At 37.1% G+C, this 24,274-nt stretch overlaps 1 protein-coding gene across 10 annotated transcripts in view; it reads right to left on the reverse strand.

Moving 5' to 3' along the window:
* The window catches only part of MEF2C (myocyte enhancer factor 2C), a 138,436-nt gene that overhangs the window by 7,782 nt on the left and 106,380 nt on the right, over nucleotides 1-24,274 (reverse strand). For 6 of the 10 annotated variants that reach the window (XM_086770845.1, XM_086770836.1, XM_086770835.1 and 3 more), the window contains 6 exons: nucleotides 22,404-22,590; nucleotides 21,228-21,275; nucleotides 7,432-7,604; nucleotides 6,153-6,176; nucleotides 5,077-5,206; nucleotides 4,055-4,190 (listed from right to left, as the gene is read on the reverse strand). In XM_086770845.1, coding sequence (XP_086626971.1) covers nucleotides 4,055-4,190; nucleotides 5,077-5,206; nucleotides 6,153-6,176; nucleotides 7,432-7,604; nucleotides 21,228-21,275; nucleotides 22,404-22,590 — 698 coding nt within the window. The remainder of the gene's footprint in view (nucleotides 1-4,054; nucleotides 4,191-5,076; nucleotides 5,207-6,152; nucleotides 6,177-7,431; nucleotides 7,605-21,227; nucleotides 21,276-22,403; nucleotides 22,591-24,274) is intronic. The other 4 variants (XM_086770841.1, XM_086770844.1, XM_086770842.1 and 1 more) reach the window with 1 other exon arrangement.

A 24,274-nucleotide genomic window follows, 5' to 3' on the forward strand; every position in this document is an offset into this window, starting at 1 on the left:
CTCAGTAAGTGCCATGCAGTCCACTCATGTTGACGTAATCACCTTTTTCCATATATTATATGAAAATATTTCATTTTCTGGGGACAATGAAGAAAATTAATATTTTACACAACAGCTCCTATTGGCACTAGTATAGAGAAAATGTGGTTCATTCAGAATACAACAGCCACATGGGAGAAATGCTGGTTCCTGTCTGGGTTCAACACCGAGCAACTACACAGCGTTGCCGTGTAAAAGATGGGAAGCAAGTCAGGGTGCAAGGAGCTTGCAAGTGCAAGCTTAGTCCTTGCTGATGCCAGTGACACAGGTTTTGTACGTGTCTCCGTCTACTTGAACCTCCAGGTGGTCTGGAAGCTCATCACGCACAGACAGACGTGCAGGTCTGAGTAGGTGATGAGTGAGGACAGGAACATGCACCAGATAGATAGTTAGGTTTTTACACAGGGAGAAAGTGGTCTGGTAAAGGAAGAAAGAGCCTTTTATTTATATTTATTTATAAACTTTTATTTTATGCCCACACTTGCTTCTCTAAATTAGTTTATTTCCTCACTTAATATAATTTTCCCCTATAAATACATATAAGGAAGCAGTGAAAATTAACTGCAAAATTTAGTTATGTAACTGTAGTTATGTGCTAGTCTGTAACTAGGAGAATAGAGGATATTTCTGACTTGCTGGCAATGCCACCTTCCTCCCTCCTCTCTATTTTTCTTTCAGATAAAAAGCAAAGTTGTATTTTTGTATTTTTTGATCAATGTAAAAGCAGAATAAGAATTTCTGTCTCAAGATATTTTGATTAGCTCTCATACGTTAAAGTCTACACTTTAAAAATAAGTTTCTAAACAAATAATAATATGAAACTGAATCACTGGAACATCTTATTTGCAATGATAGCATAAGAAAAAAGACTCAGTCCTAAATATATGAGGCTTTTACTCAAAACAAGGAAGCTGGCAGAACTGAGACAAAGTCACAAAACATGATGCCCCTGCATCTACGTTTTTCAGTAAAAATGATTCAATGGAGAATATTTGCCCATATCTAGCTATGGCTATTACCTAACCAAAATTAATCATTGCTAAGTAATAAGCTTGCTGTGAAAGAGTCACAGAACAAGTCAACAGTATGTATGGATTTGGACCATTTTTTTTGTTTGAGTGGGTAGAAGTTTGGAGAAACTTATTTTACATAAGTAGTTATCTATACTGAAGATTCTTCAGATGAAATATCCTGACTACATTTCTCTGCTTGCATTTATCTTTTAGGAAAGCCAAAATTTCACCTGTGGATGACACTTAAGGAAGAAAAGATTCTCTTTTAGGCTGGGAAATATGCATGAAAGAGAACATTTTCCATATAATGGACTTGAGTCTAAAAAATTTAGATAATTTATTTCAAAGTTTGGAATTGACTTCCCTTCTGGTTAGCAGCAGTTAACTTCTGGTAGACTCTTTGGTCCATATTAAATCAGCAGTCACCTGCTCTGTAACAGACATTGCAGCAATATTCAGACAAAATCACAAAGTTTGGGGAGGAACTGATTGTTGATAGAATTTGTGTGTATTTTTTCCAGATGTAGAGCTAGTTAAAAGATTGTGAAAGTACTATTTTGCTTTTTAACTTAGAAAATTAAAAAGCCTGACTTGTTTTAATGTCCCTATCATATCAAAACAGGCTCTACATTGTTTTCCTATTCACTAGGCTTAGCAAAAGGCCAAAAGCTGTGCAGACAGGGAAAACGAATTACTCCCGCGTCCTGAGGTATCTGCCCTCAAGCCCACTGGAACTCGTATGGTTGCAGAGTGAACATGAAGAGTTAGAGTAAGGTGTACAGATCTCCTCCAATTACCTTAAAGATGGTTCTGACAGCACTCCTGAAATTGTTGGGGACTTATGGAGCAAGCTAATATGTCCAATCATAGCCTATTCTATTACTAACCATATTTTTCTGCCGTGCATTGAGGAAGCAGAGCTGGTTTTCACTTTCAGGCTTCCGTGAAAAACAAAACCTGCTGGAGAACTAGGACATCTCTTCCAGTAACTCTGTTTTCTCACAGGTCTTTACAGCCTACTGTTACCAAGAAACACCTCACAGCTCCCAAACCTTTGTGCTATACAACCTCGCTCAGTACAGGAAATTGGATTGTCAAACGCTTTCTAGATGTATTTTGTCAAATGCCTGGGGACAACTATAACTTTGTGTGATTGTTTTAATCTTCCTGTAAAGTCTACCTCAGATTGACACAGACTGAATATGTTCTGTATAATTTCAAGTTTTTAAAATAACCCAAAAGTTAGCACAGGTGCTTTTGCATGTAGAATTCAGTGACTAAAACAAAATAAATGCTTATGATTTTCTGCACAGATAGAAGACTTCTCCAGAACTATCAAAGAAGTAGCTTTCATAGCTGAATTCATGTACAAATCACTGAAAGAATAATAATAAAAGTAGCAACTCAGAATGTATTCCACTAGTCATAGCCATTACAGTTCGACATTCTGTGACATGAATTAGAAACAGATGACGATGTGTGACATATCTGAAAAGGCATGTAGTTAGTTTAGGATTTAATTTATTCTTTTTTTTGGTTAACCAAATAGCCTTATTACATTCTTTGGTACACCACTGAAAACAATCAGCTTATTGTAAAGCTATACATTGATATGTAACATGTGAGTTTTCAATTTATTTGAGACTTTATGTCTTTAGTTGTACAATTAGCCTGAATGTTGCCCCAGAAACAGTGCAAACTCAAAAAGAAAATAGAAGAGATGTAAAGGAAAGGTATTAAGATTATTTTTACTAGCACAGTAACTATTTCAGTTGTATGTTTTTGGGTAGTTAGTATCTATATATGCTTATTTATAGAGAAATGAGGTTTAAAAAGTTTGTTTCCTCTGGAACACTTGTATAGCTGTCCCTTAAAAACCCAAACTGTCCGTACACGGTAAAGAAATTACAGTAAGTTACAAAATGTGGTCAGATAAATTAGAAGGAGAATTTTGAAGCATTTATAGCATTAAATAGTTTCACATTATGGTAACCACCTTGCAAAAAAATTAGTGCATATGTGCAACACCTCTTTCTGGAAAAAATGAGTTTACTTTTCAAATACATGTCAATTAAATTTCTCCTCATAAATACACTCAAATTCCTTTCACTTCTATTTTTATAAGGAAAACTTTTAAAATACAAAGATGTCTAGTCATACCTTAGGCTCTACGTGGTGTGCAGTGAGTGCCTATGGCCTTACTCAATAGAAATGGCAGATACTAGTATTTTTGAAAATCATACCCTTAAAGTTCACTTCAGTGAGTCAATAGGTTGCTTTTTCAATAATGAATTAGGTGACTTTCCTGTGTGAATTTCTGCACTTTTAAAAATCCTGAAATGACTGAGCAGTGTGCCTCACTAGCCTTGAATAAATGTATTGAAATTAGCCACTAGAGGGCAAGAAATCCTCCTCAACACAGGCAAATCACAAAGAGTTTTGTGGGCTTATGGTTCTTAGGCCTAATTATGTTATTTGCTTGTAGAAAATGTCTTTTTTTTTTCCAAACAAACCAAACTTGAATGCCAGAGCTGAGCAGACGGGAGTATGGGATTGTTATATAGGGTTAAGGCGTTATCTCAGGTCAAATCTCATTATGTCACTCTTGATTAAAAATATTGAGAAAATTTTCAAGTTTATTGTACACGTTTGTACTATAGTAACTGGAAATAAAAAGCATAAATGACAAAATACAGCAACAGCACAATATAAGTGTTTCATCTGCTCTTTAGTCGTGAAATAAAATTGCATTTAAAGAAATTAAGAATAGAAAATGAACAGTAGTCTTTACTGCACTACCAAGAAAATACCATAGACACAGAATATTTCATTTTAGCTACCTAGCAAACTTTTAATGAAATACACAGTTCCAGTTTTGGGAAATGGAGATCATACACATAGCAAGTATGAGCTGATACGTTGTCTTGATATATTTCAGATTTGAAATTACTGGGGAGATGGAAGTCACTGTAGAACAATAAAGTAAAGGAAACGCTGCTTACCCCAATTGACTGAGGGCAGACGGTGGCATGTTATGTAGGTGTTGCTGTTGCCAGCCAGTCACAGAACCAAGATGGAGAGCACTGGCTGTATTAAACCCAGAGAGAGATGATATATCTGCACTACTCAGAGAATATTCTAGGTTGGAAAACAGAAAAGACAATAATTAAAAGAGAATTAAAGAGGAAGCAATTAAACAATAACTAGCATCATAATTTTCATGTCGCTTTATAAGCCTTTTAATTTTAATTAGACCAATCACATTAAGCTGCAGCAGAAAAGGTAGGCCTTCCTCTTCCCTCAACTCATTAACTTGCAAGCAAATAATGCACTAATAATTATTCTGTAATTTAGCAGGGCATTTCTGGATCTGGAAGATCCAAAGGTTTCTTAGCCTCTATATCCACTATAACTACAGGTGCATTCTCACAGGGTCGAAGACTTGAAGAACATAATAATATTTCCGTCACAGTCTTCCTCACGGAACTCAGCAGGCAGCCTGCCTCTGCCCATTGCATGTCTTCTCTGAGAGCATTGGGTCTGTGCGCCGGCGTGCTCTATACAGCAGCAACGTGCAATGGGAAGTGGGCAGGACCTCTTGAAGCTTCATTTCTAGTGTTTCCCAGGGAACTATGTGATATCCCACAAAGTTTTTGAACTCCACTTTGAAGCTAGTGGAGCTGCTTGCTCCCACTACCCACATGACTTTAGGAGGGTGCACTCAACTACGTGAAATTACCTGTGGTATTAAGAGACCTAAGAAATGTCTTAAAGTTACATTTTTTATTAAATGAATGAAAGCTAACAAAGTGGTTTTCCGTTTGAACGAAATAGCTAACTTTTAAATAGGTACGTCTCAAGTTAATGACAGATACGGGATAAGTAAATGCAGTTGCAAAAGCATATCAGCTATAAATTTTTCACTTTCTCCCAGTGAATATTAGCTAATTCATTAGTACTGAGACAGACATTCGTCAGCATCTTGCTCCCTCCCCCACCCTTTACATCTTGCACCCATACTTACCAGTACCATATGTTGTTGAGATGGCTGATGGGTATCCTCCCATCCCTTGCCCTGGTAGAGTAGGAGTTGCTACGGAAACCACTGGAGTAGCCAATGACTGAGCAGACTGGGAGTTATTTATCCTCTGATTCTTTTAAAGTAAGTAAAATAAACATATTATTGACTAGTTTTAAGTCAGTTGAGTGTATTAGCTTTCTGGGTATGTTTTGTGTATGAGAAACACAGGCTTGGCACAAATTTCTAGAAATTAATCATTTAACATGTGGCTTTTATGAACTCTGCCAACCCTATCATTTACAAGCCTTCAAGAGACCAGTTGTCACCATAGTAACCCATTACATCAGTATCTCCTAGGTAACTGAACTAGTAACAAGTAAGATTGCTTTTATTGCAATAGATAGAAGAACAGATCGTGTGAAAAACTAATGAAATATGTAAACTCTATTCCCACTGTTTTCCTTTTCACTCAAATGAAAAAAGAAAGAAAGAAACAAAGAAAAAAACCACAGCAAAAGAAAACATCCCAAACCCAATCCTGCTGGATTTTATGCCTTGAAAGTGAGGGGCACCCCGAGATTGCTGAACAGTGAGCTCTTACCAGCAGATGGTGCTCTGACTACTTCATTTTTGTGCAATAAACCAAACTTCAAGAGCATTAGGTAGCACAGCAGTTACGCGTTTATCTTTTAACTCCAGGGCACTAAGATGTTGCACTGTAAAAATTGCACTAGAGAACTCTAATCCTGCGAGTGGCAGGATAAAATGACCAGAGAGCCACCAAAAAAAAAAAAGTCATAAGGCTGCACCATCTTCAACAGCATAAGTTTACAGGCTCTCAAAGCACCAGCAACAAAAAAAAGCTTTATTCTAGCATGCACAATTTGAATATGTGCAACTGCACTTGGCCTTCCATGTTGCTAGATTTCAAAAATTATGATGACCTTTTTGTTCTCAAAATAGTTATGGTAAGGTTTTCCATTTTATTTCAACCAACACTTCACCTACACAAATATCAATCATACAAAAGAAAGGATTTTCTTTTCCTCATTATTAAGATGAACGTCACTACCACTTACCAGAAGCAGATCAACATCCTCAGACTGAGTGCATAGGAAAGGAGCATTAAAAATTAGTGAATATAAATATTTACCAGGATGCAGATTTCTTGTCTAGGGAATAGCTTCACCTGACAGAGGCAGCACATTAAACACTATTCTAAGCATAGCTTGGAAAAATAACATTTCATAGGTCTCCTCTTTGTCCTTCTTATGGGATGTTTGTTTCAACTGTGAGGACAATCTATCCAGTTTTCAGAACCAGACTTTCTCTAAGAATTCATTATTTCCTCCACAGCCCCAGTGGCTGCAGACTGTGTTGCTATTCCTGGTTTCAGGAGACCTGACCATTCACAGAATCCCTTGGAAAGTATCAGTTTTAAGGACCTTGGAATAAATTATTTGATGCAGACAGCTTGTCACTGCCTTGGTCAACTTTGAGCACTGCTCTCTAGGAGACTATTTGTTACTTATCCTCTCAGAAGGCAGCATCACATTTATGGGGGGGTTTAGTTTGGTGTTCAAAGTTAATTTATCATGTGTCAAGCTAAAGTAGCCAACTTGGAAGTTGTTTTAATAGTCTCTGTTACATAATGGAAAAATGTGTTTATAGTGTCACTTAAATTTACCATCAAGATCCTTTTTAAATTAAGCTCACTTTTAAAACACTCATACAAGATTTACTTGCAAACGCTAACTGACTGCGGGAAGGGAACTACAAGATCCACACACGACACCTTCACGATTCAACCTTCTAAGATAATAGCCTGCCTAAATGTCATTAATCCTGGCAGGAGATATAGCAATTTCATGCTCCTTTTTATCTGCTCTGCCTATTTACTACCTCTTATCATTTTAAAATTTGGAGCCCAGAGTGATAGAGTTCAAATTAATTTATTTGTAGTTAATCTGCCATCTGCTGAGAGTCTGTGTGGCTAAATATTTAAGAAAAACATAGTAGGTTAGGAATACTCAGGGTTAAATTCAGCCTTTATAAAAAATTCAGGAAAGGCTCTTCCAGCTACTAGGAAAGAGAGTGCAGAAGTTTAGACCCTGCAGGACACAGTTTCTATTTTGCAACTCCATAGAAAAAAAGGAGGAAGTAAATATGACTTCATAAAAACAAGCGAACAGGCTCTGCCTATATCCTCAGCTCGATGCTGAGCTTTAAGGTTAGACAGACCGAACAAGCAAGAACGTGGAATGTCATTTAGCTGATTTTAGTTGCATGAGGAGGCCTTGAAATTCCTAAATATCTCTTATCTGAAAGATAAAAAAAAAAGCTTTGAAAATGCATTACCACTGATGGCATTGTATTCTTGCTGCCAGGTGGAATAAGCACACGGAGATCTGGTTTACGGTTGTTCATTCCCAAATTCATCGGAGGCGGAGATTTTGCTTGCATATTCTTGTTCAAGTTGCCAGGTGAGACCAGCAGACCTGGTGAGTTGCGGGGATTGCCATATCCATTTCCTGTTTAGGTTAAAAAAAAAAAAGAAACAAAAGGAAAAGCAAAAAGAGAGAGAATAATTATATACTCCAATGTATTTCTTAAGACTGAACGCTAAAAGTGTCAGATGAAAAAATTCAAGGTAAATACCTGTGCCACATAATGAAAATACAACACATATCTTATTTGGAAGAATTGGTCTTAAAATGCTTTCTCTCCTGGCAGCGGACATCTCTGTGCTGTACTGAAATTAACCTGATTATAGGATTCTGTTCACAGCAGTATGGTATATACTGGGATGGTATATATGGTATATAGCACAATATACTGCGCGGTCAAAGCAGCCAAGATCTAACATTTGCCTTTCACGAGAATCAGGAAAAGTTAGACAATCTTACAGCTTAAAAAAAAAAAAAAAGTCAAAGCTATGCTGTGTTTTCTCAACAACTACAGAGAATTCTGCCTTGCCTGACTCAGCCCTTTCCAGGTCAGGATTTTGTTTTGTTTTTAAACAAAGGATGAGTATAGCAAGGCTATAATTTCCAGAAAAGGCAGGGGGAGGACTAGGAAGACTCTTAAATGTTTTTGGCTCTCTTTCACCACGCTTTTTGGACCTGATTCTGTCAACACGAAAGTCAATGGGAGCAAGAGCATGACCTTATTTGGGAAATACCACCGTATCTTTCATCTTCATCTCTCTGCAGGCCCCAGGACAATTCTGACAGGCAAGTGCTCCTTTTTCAGAAACGGGTTCCCTTGCTACCACTACGTAGTAATGACAGCTGTATATCCGTAACGTTGCTGACCTCCCATTCCAATAAAAACGAGACCTTCCTATTTCATCCACCTGATTTCTCCTCTATCCTCACAAAGTCCAAGGAAAAAGAGGAGTTTTTAGTGTAGCCTTGAAATTCTGTCTGCACGGTCTTGAGAGAGGTACAGACACTGCTCAGTAATAGAGAGGGAATAGTATGAAAACTAGTGCAGAAAGAGAAAATTTTCACAGATAAATACTAAGAAAACAAATGCTAGGGGAGACTTTCTGTTCTGGGTTCATTGTTTGTACACATTGTGACACACAACCTAGAAATAGTGTGGGAAGATGAGCTGGTGAATGTTCGATGTCCTGGACCTGCAAACTCCCTTTGTAATCCCACAGTCAGTGAAGAACTCAGCATCTCACCTTTTCTTTTCACAGGGGGAATGGAGTTTACAGCCCTAAAGGACATACATGGATAAATAAATTTGATAAAGTCCATGAGGTGGGCATAAAATGACAGTACATGAGAGTGAATCTGTCTTCTACTTAGGATAATGAAGTGTGTCCAAGCGTGACTAACATTATGTCGTGTTTTTAATCCACAAGCACATCAGCTAACTGTATTTACCAGATCAGCAAATCCATAGGCAAAAAAAAAAAAAATTTCAAAGGCTATTAAATACAAAAACAACCCTTCAAGCTCTGGAAGACCCTGAGCTGTGGACACTAGGCTTAGGACACAGGAAAAGCATCACAAAGTGATTGACTTCCACATTCTGAGGTACCTTCAGTCATAAGTCTGATCTGGCTTGTTTATTCTCATGCTTTTTATTATTATGATCTCCCAAGCTTTTGCAAAAAGGAATTAGGATGAAAAGTTAGAAGCACTCAGATCACTTCAGAGATTTTGTATTAAAATATATTTCATAGTTAATCTTGTTGTTTATTTCCTTAATAATATCTTGCACACAGTGAGATAAAATGAGTTAATGAAAAAAAGTGTATTTTACACATATCAAGCTAAAATAGCAGAACACTGTCAAGAATTTACCATTTTCTGTCAGTAGGCTTTTTTTTTTAAGTGAACAATTGTTCTCAATGTGTATTTTCTACATATTATGCTCTTATTAATGCTATGTGTTACTAGTGGCAGCGAAATTAGAAGGAGCATTTTGAATATACAGTATTTTCTTCTACAAACTACAGCGCCTTTTAACAGTTGAACTTTGACAAACTCTGCACGGAAAAGCAGTAATGACGTGGAGAAGCGATCAACCAAATAAACTGAGGCAAAAGTAGAGTTTCTCTGGTGCTGGTTTCATTCAGGGGCTATTTTACCAACAGGAAGTAAAACTGCCTTGTGAAATCTGTTGTATGACAAGTGTTTGCTCAGAAAATGAAGCTGTTTGAAGAAGCAGTGCATTTCTATTTTGGCTTCACAATGTAAAACCGAAGATATTTAACAAAACTGCATGCACTGTAATTTGTATGTTTTTTCTATGGTTGTGATTTTCAGAAAACAGAAACCCTTACAGGAAGGAACGCTAATTTTCTACAGAAGATTTACTTAATATAAATTTCTATTAAAAATTAAGAGAAAGAATGCACTTGTATCAAACTTTACTCTTCAGAAACTTTCATCTGACCTTTATATTATTTACCTACTGAAGTAAAATATCTTCAACAGTGATAACATTTCTTACATTTATATTTTTAGACCACCAAATTATTTTCAAGAACTGCTGCTATCTTCTCTTTACCAGCATATTTCTGCTGTTCATGGCATATTATGCCAGCTAGCATTTTGGAGCCATATAATAACCATTCCTCTTTCCAGCCACCAAATTGTTATTCTTTGCTATATTGTGGATTCAGGAATGTAAGACTGTGGACCTTAAACCAATGATACCGAAACCCATCATTTGAAAATCAATGATGAATGCATGCATGCGGTTTACCGTTAAGAAGAGTCTGCATTTAAACCAGCTCTTTAAACCGTATCCTCTTTACTCAGAAAGCTGCGGCCTGCTCTGAGGCAGCTGTCCCACCTTCAGATAAATCCACTGAAGAGAATGGCCTCATTTACATTCAGAAGCAAAAAAATGTATAAGACTTCTAATATACAAATTAAACCTTCCTTCATCCTATACTTTAAAATTACACTCTGCCTGGACAATTATCAATTTAGATGTGACTGTACGCAGAACATCGCATTCCACTACCCACTTGAAAGCGCAAAAATTATATGTCGTGTATGAATGGATTTCCTGATTATAGATTATAAGAAAATGAAAAACAGATGGATTTTAGAGCAAGTTGGCTTTACATTTTCATTTGGTTAAAAGCCATATTTTTGCTGGAATAGAACATTTTAAAACATTACGGATATAACTTGTAATGTATAATGAAAATAAAAACAGTAGATGCACAAGTTTTAAAGGGTGTATGTCAGAATTCGTAAATTTACAGCATTTTCAATTCAAGAAGTTTTCAGAGAAAATTATTTTTCCTCATGCTGTTTGTTATACTGACTTGAAAAAGTACAAATATTTTACACAGAAAAGAGCTTGTTTCTAGACAGAGCTAGTGGAGCAGCACGTGTCAAGGGATGCAGTGCCAGACTTTGTATTTGGACGAATGGCAGGATATAGAGAGAAATGCTTTCTGAGCATAGAATGCTCTTCTTGGGCATGCTCCCACATTCTTCATTTAGGCACAAGTGCCACTGACTTTAGAAGGAATTCTGTCCAAGTACTGACTGCATGAATATCACTTTTTAAAAACATCCAGAAAAGTTTTTTTAAATTTTTTTTTTGTGGACCATTAGTCAGTCAGTCAAGAAGAATTATTTTAAAAAAATTGTTTACTCATGGAAAACTATGATTTGAACTATGTAACACATCCACATACTATTATCTTAAAAGGTCACTTCCATGTTTTAAAATTTAAGGGTATAGGTAGGGCACAAGTTTATTCAGGATAAGACAGAGAGCAAAGTTTACGTATCTTCTTTCATCCCCCATTAGTAACATCTGCACCTTACATGTAGTTTTGGTCGTTGGTGTGATAGTGGTTGCAAAGTGGCTACAGTTCTTGAAATTTATAGACTTAGGGCAATAATTCTGTATGGAGCATTTAAGCCAGGAAACTTTCTATGAGTTGGTAACACAAATGAGGAGAGAATAACTTATTTCCATATCTCTCAACATTCTTGAACAGCATTGTCATGATTCAAAGTCTTTAAGTCTTGAAAAATGGGAAAATTTTTGTATTTTGATTTCTTGAAGTTTTAAATCTGTCAGGTACTGACTTCTTTCTTTTTAATTTGTGATTTCAAAGATATAAAAATATACTGAAGCAAAAATCCTCTATGATAGTCCTAGAAGAACGAAGAACACGACACACATTTTATATACCCTTTTTTGATCTCTCTTTCATTTACTGTAATGCTTTTCACTGACCATATGGGTTGAGAATTTAGGAATCTTTAGGAACCTGGGATGTCTACCTCCCACAAATTTTAATAGGAAAAGAGCTTTCAAATTCTTGAAGGATTTTCAATAAATATTAATGGTCATTTCAAGTTTCCAACAAGTGTATGATCTTACTTGTGGAAATAATCATAATCCTTCCATGAAGAATACGTACATTCCATTTCGTGTTTCTTACTGGGTGATGTTAAGTGTACATCCCATGTCTATGACATTATGACCGACCACCAACCCTCTTGAAAAGAATGTTAAATTTAGACTGAATCTATATAAACATGCGAGCCGACTGTGCTACAATCTACATCCACTTCAAAATATATTTATATGTGAAAGAATCTATGCAGTAATAGAAATTTGGCTAAATTGACATGCAGTTTTGTACTCTTCACTCAGTTAATTTTCCCACTTTCTGGAGGAATGTTAATTGTTCCTAGTAGTAATTAGAAGGCAATGAAAGAGTTTCTTTTAAGTCTTTAAGTCTAAAGCTATGTAAAGGGCTCTAATGGCACTACAGATCTCCTGTGCCGGCAAAAAAGACAATATCTAGGAATCACTAAAATACTGCTAATACTGTATGTAGTTTAGGTGTACATGGAGGGCTATCTGCAGTGGGACTGCACAAAGCTGAAGGTTATACTCTGCATCCCATTTGATGATTCTGGGTGTTAGTGAGATCTCATTTTGGAAATAGGCAAATCTCCACTGCTTCCACTGCAGCAGAGGTAAGTGTTCTCATCAAATTTCCCAAGGGAAACTGTGCATATGATTTGCTTATATTTCTAGCATATGATGAAGAGAGTGACTTCTCTGTTCTGTGGCTCGTGTTTTTCAGTTTTGCTATGTCCCTGGGCTGGCTGAAGTACTTAGGCTCAGATCCTACATACTGGGGTAGCGGTCTTACTGCTAAATCTTGTGCTTAGGGTCATTAACAGTCCTCTAACTAGTCTTATTGTTCCCCTCACTGGTCCTGATCCAGATCCTGCCCATGGGCTGACATCCTGGCCCATCCCCATCCCCATGGAAATGCCTGAACCTCGGGGCTGGGTATGTCCCTGGCTGCCTCCTCGCCGGCTCTGCTCTATGACTAAGGCAGTGGAATGGGTCCTGGCTGCAAAGCCCTGCCCTGCCACCCCGAAAAACCTCCACTGCTCCCAGTCCCCAGCAGCCCCTAGCCCCCAGGGTGTCCTTGTGGCATGTTCCTCATCGTGAATGAATGAAAAACCAACTCTTCCTCTTCAAATCTCCATGCTGAGTACTGCCAGCTACCTTAATGAACTGTTCACATGGATGAAGTAGTCAAAATTCTTTCTAACCATTAGGCTAGTGCCATATAAAATTTGGAACATCCTTACAGTCTACTCTACATGGAGTATTTGCAGGTGCACACAACTATTGCTGAGAAGGGGCACATGTATGCCATTCTGCACCAGCTGGGCTCAGATTTCCTTCAGGATAGAGACGATGCTTCTCAGGCAGGAGCTGAAAGTAAAGATGTGGCTCCCTGGCCAGTTGACAATGTGGAACACATTGCAAAACACATTTCAGGAAATCTAAGGACATGCCATGAATCTAGGAGGCTAGAAATCTGAGATGCTTTTTCAGCCAAATGGAGAAATAGATGAGTTTCTTTAGATGTAGAAGGAAAGACCATGAGAACAGAAACCTGACCTGTGTATCACAGACCATTACACTTCATGCAAATACTTTACTGCTGAGTCAAGTGCATAACTAAGTACACGGCAAACCAACCCGATCACCACCACTGCACTTATGTTGTGTTGCTATAATAAGATCTGTATTTGAATGCCTTTAAAGTAGTTCTTGCACTAAGTATTCTCCCACTCTAGTTCAGGAGTTCACACCTTAATAAAATAAATGTAAATGTGGCACCTGACTGTCTACGGAATTAGCCTGTGGCTACCCACATAAGCGACTGTGAGGAACCCTTCAAAACGTTTCTCATTGCAATTAGGTTTCTGAGCTGCAGGCGGGTGTTTCAGCACATCTCTGGACTCCCTGCTTGTAGCCTTTGGAACAGGGGGAAATCACACAGGCAGTGAGGGTCTGCTGCAAATTATACACGGAGAGGAGGGATACTGCTCTTCCTTCGTCAAGGATGATCATCCTTATTCCTCCTTTTTCTGCTCAGCAAAGAAACAGAGCAACAGATGATCCAACTCCAGGTCCTGTTTGTGTTTTTTACATTTTTCAGTACAATTACTATGATCAGCATCCTTATATTCTTATACTGTCTGATCATAGCATCTTAGTATTTGCTTTCATAGTTCTTTAATGGCACCTCATTTTATGAATCTCATAGCATATAGTTTTAATGCAGAAACCCTATATTTCCTGTATCTTTACTTCAGATTGTATTGATTCATTTATTTCCACTTCCACAATACTATGTTGTTCTAATATGGTTGTTTATCAATAGCTATGCTCATCTCAGAACCCACATATTTCAAATTATCTTGTTTTGCTCGAAGCTTCACCTAATGAGCACAGTAACTAAGTTGCAATTATTGAGAAGAATCACGAAAGGAAATTACACAGTGGTCTTCAGTTTTCTGCTTTATATATATTAGTCTGCAGTTCAAAGAGGTGGGCAATTGCACAATGAGCAACATCAAAAATCAAGAGTGGTTTTCAATGGTGCTCATTTACCTTGCATAACAGCTTTTCCAAAAATCTTGCAGTAACTGGCATAGGCCTGATCTCTTAACATCTGCATCTCCAAAATGTGTTTTCAGGACTTATCTGGCCTCTTATGAGTGTAAGTTAATTGTTATTCCAGTAAAGCAATTAAATAATGCATATTAGGAGCATGACTCCTCCTTCATCTTGTATGCTGGCTGAAAAGGTGCTCCATTCTAGTCCTGTTTAGGTAAAAAACAAACAGTATTTCTTCTGACACCTGCGCTAGTGTAGGAAGAAAGGAAGAAAACCTCACTTGTGTCAGAGAGAAAACTATATTAATGAAAAATACAATCTTTTCTGAAGATATGTAGGAGAAAGATATGAGCCTGGGAAAAGCAGAGGACTTATCTCTCCTCCTGACTGCTTGAGTGAGAGCCTTTGGCAAATCATCTGCTTTTAACGAATTATTTGCTGATAACAAATAATTTCCTCTTTTGGGTATTTGAAATCAATTATATTTTTTGCAAAAAAATGCTTTTTTAAGGAAAAATATTTCAAGACAAGAAATAATTCTAGTTTTATACTGAACACATTATTTTAAAATGTACTTTTTTTTGCTCCCCTAAATGAATTTTAGAAATAACTGTTAATGTTTTTTTTTCATAAACATATAGCTAAAGTTAAATTGTTGATTTTTGCTAAATGTACAATTACTGAAAAATGAAGAATGCATAATTTAGAATGCAATGTCAGGAAAATTTCAGGACTACATATATTAAACACAAATGGTAAACACGTATATTTAAACTTACCAATGTTATTAGAACAGATGTGCACACAAAAGGAAAGTGTTTTGCAAATACGTTATACTACTTAGATCTGTTTTGAAATTTAAGCAGATGCAAAGAAAAGATCAGTAACTAACCCATCCCTGTCTCCTCTGGCTTCTATTTCTGGGAGACTGTTCCAAGTGTTATCAAAAGGAAAATCAGCTTGCAAGAGATTTGGAAAAGAAATGGAATTTATGGATTGAATATCTTAATTGGGGAATCATGTTAAAAGTTAAAGGGCAGGAGTTATATTAACTTAATACTGCCAGGAGCTTCCGCGTGTGGCTGCAGTCCCAGTTTCAAGAGGTTAAAAGCACTTCTTGCTTTCTTTTTCAGAGCAAAGTCATTGCTGCATTCCAGCTCCAGGAGGCATCAACTGGCTCTTTCAGGACTCAGGAAAGGCATGAAATCCAGACGTTTGCTAATTTGCAGTGCCTTCTTATATTTTCAGAATCTGAACAAGAATATGGATTGCAGTGCATAACAGAAGACAGAGTGGTGTCTTAATGAGCAAGAATGCACAGACAAAAAAAACCTGTGAAATCCCTGTCTCACTGAAGTAAAGCATAAAATTCTCCCAGATTTCACTAGGTAAAGGATTTTATCTAAAAAATCCAAATTATTCTTGAGGAACATTTGAAATTGCTTGTCATAAAGGAAGTCAATCACGCCTGTCTTTGAAATCCCACTTACAAAGAACCACAGTTTGTATGACTCACTTAATTGTTCATTACATGTGAACTTAAGGCTTTCTCTGTTTCAATCCTTTCAAGTTGTCTTTTTATAAACACAAATATTGAGACACTGTTGATTAGAGAGATGATGAGGCAGAATAGCTAAATAAATTTACTAAGTCAACACTTACACAATTCATAGAAACCCAATAAAGGCCACATTTTCACAGATTTTCATTGTGGTCTGCTCAGAATGAGCTTATGTGGATTTCTTCATCAGTAAAAGGTCATATAACTTAGCTGAAAATACACGCATCCAACCTTTACATATGCAAAGATTTTTTTTTTTTTTTAGTTTTTACATGGACAGTACCATCTGTCCTTTCAAATTTATTCTCAAAGTTTCACTGCTGTGATTTTTACCTGTAGGAAAGGAATCTAAACAAGCTGTATAAATCAGATCAGTCACTTTTAGGGCAGAAATAGGACTTAATTTTGGAAAGGCCTGTGTTGACTGCCTATGCAGATATAGAATTCAGGTACTCTTATATATAAAACACTGAAAAAAAAAAGTATATATCCTCCTTATATATAAAGCTTGGAAAAAGAACACTTAATGGCATCATGTGAGTGGAAAAAGGGAAGAGAAAAGGAAAGCTGTTATGTTTTTCATTTCTCATCCCTCTCCGTGGCTTTAAGCCAATCTGCCAATTTGTGAATCCTTATTGTTTGGATTTGGCACTATTGCGTCACGAGCTCTGTTATGAATGACTGCATGTTCTTTCTTTCGGACTGTAAACTTCCTTGGACAGGAATTATTGTTTACTATACTTTTGTACCACATCTTGCTCAACCTTTGGATCAGCGGTCCGATCCACGGCAGGGCAACTGCACTGATCGAGTAGTAAGGGAAGGGCAGTGACTTGCGCTCTCCCTGACAAACCCGGTCCTAACATGTTGCCCATAAACTGTGGTTTGGGATCATTGTCCTACGCTTACTTGTTTATTTAACATATTCCACACTTGTAGCCTGAGAATGACCTTCTTCTGACTATGACAAGCATGATTTCAGGGCACAGTGGAGAATATTTGTGCAACCTTTTATTTTATTTTTTTTTAATTTTTAGTATTGGTTTGCTTATTTATATTTGTAGTTTCAAAAAACACTAATGCAACTACGTGTCTTTGAAATCCTTGCTTATTTTTGGTACTGCTTGTAGGCTTATTTGGGCAGATTGCTTCTTTTTGGTAAATCACTCTTTGTTTTTTTAGAAGCTACAATCCAGATTGCCTCTACCCTGAAGGCTTACAAATTAAAAACCCCTACTATTACATATATTACCATGTGGTTTGAAATACTAGTAGAATATATAATGCATTCACCCACAGCCAGTACATGGCCAAGAAAAGAAAAGGGATAGGAAAGCACTAGCAAATTATTACATTGGCTGGCAGATCCAGGACCTCAGCCCTCAGAAAATGAGAAGGCAACTGTTAACTCATGGTTAATTTCCAGAAGGAAATGACTAGCTGCTGATTTATAGGTAAATAGGGGATTCAGTTATTAAAAAGGCATGGCAAGAATTTTTCAAAATGCACTACTGATATTTTCAGTTTCTAACGATTTTAAATAACAGGTAGTTTGAGGATGCTTGATTTAAAGAGAACAAGCGCACTTAGTCCCTCTGACAGCTTCTGTACAGTCCCGAGTACTTTTGAATAACATGCTCCTTCAGTTCAACATCAATCTCAAGATGGGGGCAGTACAGAAATCAAATGGTGAAACAAACAAATTACAGCAAGTGAATAAACAATTTAAGTATATTTTTTTTATTATACTCATCTTGGATTTAAAACTTGAGATTGAGTTTTTCTTTCTACATTATTATTTAAAGTGGTTTAAAATGTAAAGAAATTCTGTTGATTTAAAAAGGCTTCTTCCATTCAAAAGAAAACTTAATTATAAAATACAAAATGTCCTAATCTGATAACCATATAAAAATGAAAAATATAACTCAATCTAAAAATATAATTCGGTTTGAGAATCAGAAGTTTAACGTACAGCCACAAAGAAAGACATGCCACAATAGTGTGGTATTTTGATTTGAAAACAATTTAGATATTTTTAAAGTTTTAATCTTTTATCAGGCTTTCAACATAAATATCCAGCCACTGAATAAAACTTGAGTTCAGACAATTTACAGTACTAAAACTTTGTAGACGTTGTTTATTTCTGGTCAAGTTACTGTTTAGTCCTTTTGTTAATGACTATGCTACATAAAATCTAAAAGAACTTCAAACAGTCTATCATGTAAACAGGTAACATGTCACTTAGTCTTCATATTAGTTCTGAGGTAAGCTAGGATGGTTTTAGAGCGTACCAATTTTGGTCCGAAAAGTTCTTGTTCTCTCTTTCCATCAAAAGCCTCTGGTTCGTGAGAACAGTGCCAAAGACATTGCTGTATTTATAATTTAGCAGCTATACTAAACGTGAAGTTCACTCCAAATTTGTTGGTAGTTGCTACTGTCACATGATAGAAACTATTCAATCAGTGTTTGGCTAAGAACAAATTTACTTTAACGAATCTGAGATAACCTTGGTTTAACTTAAAAATGCCACGGATGGTATTTAGTTGTGTAGAATAATAAAGAAGCAGTCAGCTTTTAAAAGTTCTATTTATGTCTTGGGTTGACTCCCAAGGTAAATTGTGGATGACTTCAGGGTTATTACTTGAAATAATCCAACCCAACAAAATAACATACTTCTCAAAACACAGACTTAACTAATCTTTTTCCATTTCTGATATTGCAGTTATAATGCAATTTGTTATAATGCAATTTGCTGAAGTAGTGCAGAAACCCGAGGCCTGGTGTTAGTAAAGTAGTTTCATTATATAATGGCAGAAATGAAACTCTTTAGACTCTTCTTCTTGGAGTATGTTATTTTGAATATATGCTATTTTTGGACACGGCTGAAAAAATGCAAATTCATAATGTTCTAATTTGGCCAGAAAGATGAACCTTAACAGATTAAACCACATGATCATGCTACCGGCTTCTGAGATGCCAAATAGAAGAAAACACAGAGGTCTCTGTTTCTTGTGAAGAATGATGAACAAAGAGAACTTTTGATGTTTATTCTTCTGCACCCTAAAGAAAGAAGACTGTCCAAAATAGTGCCATTGTAGAATGATGCAACTAAGACAGAGGATTCAACCTTATAGTGACCTTTTCTTCTTCCTTCAGCCCTGTATCGAATTCTTCCTACTGCTCTGCATTTAAGAGATTTAGAAAACACTTCTTTAATGGTGTTTAAAGCTCTTATTGCCAGATAAAGAACAAAGACTATTCATACGATTAAATATTTATGATGCATTCCTAGCAGTGCCCCTCATACAGACGCCCCTCAAATCAATTGCCTACTCCAAATTTACGTTGCTTGAGAGCTTAATGCATCACACTGCGTGCAGGAAATACAAATTCTTAATTTGTGAGTAAATAATCAAGCTATCCCTCTTCCTATGCTTATATATGCTTTTAATATATTTCCAAGGAAAAAAAATATATTTACAAAGAATATAAATTTTCAACTGGCATATTGATATACAGATTTTATTAAGCTCAAGGATTATTAAGCCAAATGTGTGTGCAGACGAAGTTTTATTTTCATACGTGCCGCTTTTGAAATAAAACATTGCCTTCTTTACAACTTGCTTCCCAGCCTCTTTTTAAAGGAAGAGGGAAACCAGTAAGGAGGCAATGATATTTCTTAATAAGCCAGTAGAGGGAGCCCGTTAATAGGGCAATCAGTTTCCAACCAATTTCCCACCCGAGTCCCTCCGCTGCCATTCCTGAAGTTTCTGCTACGCATGAGGTTAAAGTGAGATGAAATGCAAACATCGCCAGAACGAATCTTTCTTTAGCTGTGTTTCGCTGGCTAACAGAAGATAATTACCCAAACTCTACTTTTTTATCATGCTTTCTTTTTTTTTTGAGAACAAAGGAGACGAACAGCTAAGTTCCCATGGTCTGCCTTTCCTACTCCTAAATTAATACAAAATGACCCCTCAGAGCTTCAGCATGCATTAAAGCGCCCTCCTGATAGAATGCCATTTCAATTTTACCACAAATGCATCACACAAACATCTGTGACTCATCTATGTGTGAAGATAAAAGGAGGGGGGGCGGTGGTCTAACGCAGGCTGAGAAGAGCCAAGAAATAAAAGATCACTATATCCAGAACTTCTTTATAAGTAGTTTTTTTGAGACAATGTCAGAATTGGCATATATATCAGCCTCAGTTTATAGTGCAGAAAATGGATCTTCCAACTATTTTTCCATACAGTTCCTTCTGAGAGCAGTTAACCCAGCAGAATTGGATGTGCTCCATGTTTTACCACTCAGCTTATTTTCTTCAAACATATGTGTTTACTTCTCCAACTGAAACAGTAATCTTGCCATTGTCTTTTGTAATCCCTATTTGTAATAACGCAACACTGCTAACAAACCACCGAGTTTGCTGAGCAAAGGGGACGACTCTGACAACATCGTTTTGATAACACGGACCTCAGCAAGCACAGCTCTCGTTAGTTCCATGGGAGCAGGACTAAAGGGGCTAATCTTTTTTCTCTGCACGGGTATTTTGAAAATCCTTTCCCTGTTGTGTACCAAAGCACTTAAGCAAATACATAAAACTAAGCTTAAGTTAATTACTGATTATTTAAGTAAATGCTAACAGATTTTGCTGACTAGCAATGGTCTTAGAGCAGAGGCTTGAAATCAAATCTGTGCTCAGTAGATTGAAGTCTAACGAGCAACTCAATATTGAAATCTTTACTCAAGCTTAAATTCATAAAATTGAACCCCAATTCCACTAAAGTCGATGGAAAAACTCCCTATGTTTTAAAAAGGATCAGGGTTTCTGACACTGTCTTCAGTAGGAGTTTTCCCTGAACGGGGCTATGCAATGGACCCAAATATTTTTACGGAGAGGCTAATGTGAATGAAAACAGACATTTGTATCTGTGGAATTCGGTAAGGTGCAAGATTTTTGACATTGCTAAAAACAAGCCTCTTCCTACTAATAAGAGAAGCACAAATATAAACTCCCAACCCCCCAGCTGGGGGAAATAAACTGATGCCGACCACTTTCTGATGTCCCACCTCCAATGTGGAGCTATTTTAGGACTCAACCTTTGAAGGAAGTCCCTTGTTCACTTAGAAAAATAAATACAAATTCTTTTCTCTTTACCTGCACTGGTGCCTGCACCGGTTGTGAGGTCCCCACCCATCAGGCCACCTAGGAGGTTGAAATGAAATACTACAAATGAGCACAGTAAATTATAACAGGCAAACATTCAAAACATTTTTTTTTTCTGACTTCAAACAGCCTGCACCAGTACCCACCACCGTTTTCCTCTGACTTCAACAGGCATCGGGTCAGACCCATAGCCATAAAATCGTAATGTTTCATGTTAACTATATGAGATGTTTGCCTTTCAAGGACAAACAAAATACGTCGTGCACAACATTTCATTATTTTCATACTTCCACAGCATATGAAAAATCAATTATATTTGAAAGTTATGTATAGTAGTCCTTCATTTTAAAACTATATTTAGTTCTGTATGAGTCAGAAAAGCAACGGCTTCCACACAGGATTGGGAGGAAGAGACTGAAAGTTCCTGGCCGAGAACGTAACTCGGAAGGTATAATATATATTTACACAGCTTTTCATTTTAATTTCCTCAGCCTTTCATAGACACTCACTCTAAGGATTTTTAAAACTTCTCTCTGCATTTGAGGACCTCAGATGGTTCTTTGAACCCGGTGTACTTAAGGATCTTGACGTTGCTTCAGCCAGACAGATTGAGTGAACTTAATCCCCATTTATCCTGTTCAGAGGTGAGCCCTCATCGTCACCAGAGCAAAGCACAGCGTCCTGCTACACAATGCACTCAGGTACACAGCTTAACTAACATTTACCCATCAAGGAACTTATGAATGCATAAATAATAATAAATTCTGCATTTAGCCTCTGGACTGATGGTTTAGGTAACGAGTGTCCTATTTCACTTGCTTCAAGTTGTTTGCGTTGGCTACATTTTCTCCCCCGCCCCTGAAGTTTCATGGTATAGTGAGTTCTTGCATGAATTAAGAAGACAAGCTGCCTTTTTATGAAACAGCAAATTGTCTGCCCTTTCATCCTTTATTGATTTCCTTTAATCTTAATTCAGCTTTTTCTAGAACTGTTTTTTTTTTTTTTTTTTTCTCTTCTTTTGATTTTTTCAACACAACAATTCTGGACAAATTGTTATGACGGGTAAAAGCAGAGTTCTTGTTTCTCAGCGCACAGTTTAAAGTGACCTAAGGCACAAAAGCAGCTGATATAAGAGCATTTAAAGGGATGGGACTGAACAGAGCCTACCTGTGTTACCTGCACTCGGAGGCCGATGTGTCACGCCAGGAGACATGCTGTTTCTTTGCAAAGAAGGATGAGCCAGCGGCAGAAGGTTGGGGTTTCCCAGTGAGCTGACTGGGTTACTGTACACCAAACTGTTGTGGTTGGACACTGGGATAGAAACTGGCATCTCAAAGTTTGGTGGTGGAACAGCCTGTACAAGCAAAAAAAGGAAACAAAGACGAGAATAGTACAGAAGCACAACAGCCTTCAAGTACAGTTACTCTATATTTAGTTCAAATATTTTGTAGTTTGTCGTTAAAATATTTACGCTCGCCCTCCCTTCCCCAAGAGTCAAGGGAAGAGTTTCAAAAGAGTTACCAAGGCTTTTAAATATGATTTTTCAAACCATGATCCATCTTCCTTTAATGCAGCTTGTGCATTTACTTTGTAAGAACTGGAAAGATTTTTTCTTGGTTTTTTTTTTTTTTTTTGAACAAAACCTTACTTTATGAAGCTTAATTTTCTTTTTCTTTTGTTCTGCAAAGTCATAATTGCTCACCTGTGATATCTTAATCTAGTGTCACAGATGACTGCGAGATCAAAGGTACGTGATTATGATGACTTCATCACATAGAGAAAAATTAGAAGGGGTGGAATGCAAAAGGGAAAGCTTTAATTTCAGCTTATGTTGCTTTAGCAACCAGAATGATCTCAAACCATGTTAAAGGCACCAACACAGTAAATAACTTTTTTTTTTTAAAGTTTCTATCTTAGTTTGGAGGGCTTAAAAGAAACAAAGTTCTACTCAGGGACAGGTAGCAAATACAAGAACTTTAGATACACACCAGTCTGGGTTCTGTGTGGTTTTGGGGATTATTATTATGTTTTTTTAGGGGGGTGGTGGTCTTTGCTGATGGCTTTTCAATATACCGTTTTCATCCTTTAAGGCAGGGTCCTCTCCTGAGTCAGGATCCTTTGCAAGAATCCCTTCCAAAAAAGAACCAAGTTATGGACCACTCTGACAGAGGGTGTGAGGAGATGCAGTACCTGATTCTCTTTATGCTCTTAGAAAGCCCAACACAGGTTTTCTTGGTTGGTTGGTGGGTCTGTAGGTTGGGGTTTTCTTGGGTGGCAATTGCCTGAGTTTCTCTAAAATTTATGACTCTGGTGGCATTCAAATACATTAGAACTCTATATTTAATTACTTGTTTTTAAAATAATTAATTTCTTGCCTTTGAGAATGGAAGGAAAACTTTTTCAGAATTACCTGACAGCTTTTTAAATATTCAAATATCTGAATGCAAATGAAGCACCCCTTAATTTGCCATTTAAAAACCTTATAAGCTTCAAGAGCCTAAACTAATAAAAAAATTCTTTTAACTAGCCTTGTAACATTTTCAGAGGGAGGAAATCACAGATTTTAATTTTGCTGTTGGCAGCTGATAGTTTTGGTAAGCCTTCAAGAACTTAGGAGTATGGTGAGAGTGGGACACATAATCTGCCGTGTCAGGCAGCAGAGGCACCCTGACCTTGTGCCACCCACACGTTTCTTCTTGGGCTGGCCGGAGCTGCTGCCTGTGCCCTGCGTATTACAGTGCTGGCCATCAAATTACAGTTATCCCTTAAGGGTTTTTTTGTTTTTTTTTTTTTGACTTCTCGTCTTTCTAGGGGCAGACATAATTTTGCTCTAAATATAGAGGAATCATTTTCCTTAACCACTGAAACACACAGTAAGATTTTAGTTCAGGGTATGATGTGAAGGATACATTACACAAATGCTTCAGGACTTATTTCAAGGCGTTAATTTAGCTCTGAAACCCTCTACATAGCCTGTGGCCTGTTTTTTTTTTGGCGAGAGGTTGGCCATAGCGTAATGGCTGAGATCAGGCAGGGCA

Source organism: Chlamydotis macqueenii, chromosome Z, assembly GCF_036417535.1.
Source record: "Chlamydotis macqueenii isolate bChlMac1 chromosome Z, bChlMac1.mat, whole genome shotgun sequence".
NCBI classification, from domain to species: domain Eukaryota; kingdom Metazoa; phylum Chordata; class Aves; order Otidiformes; family Otididae; genus Chlamydotis; species Chlamydotis macqueenii.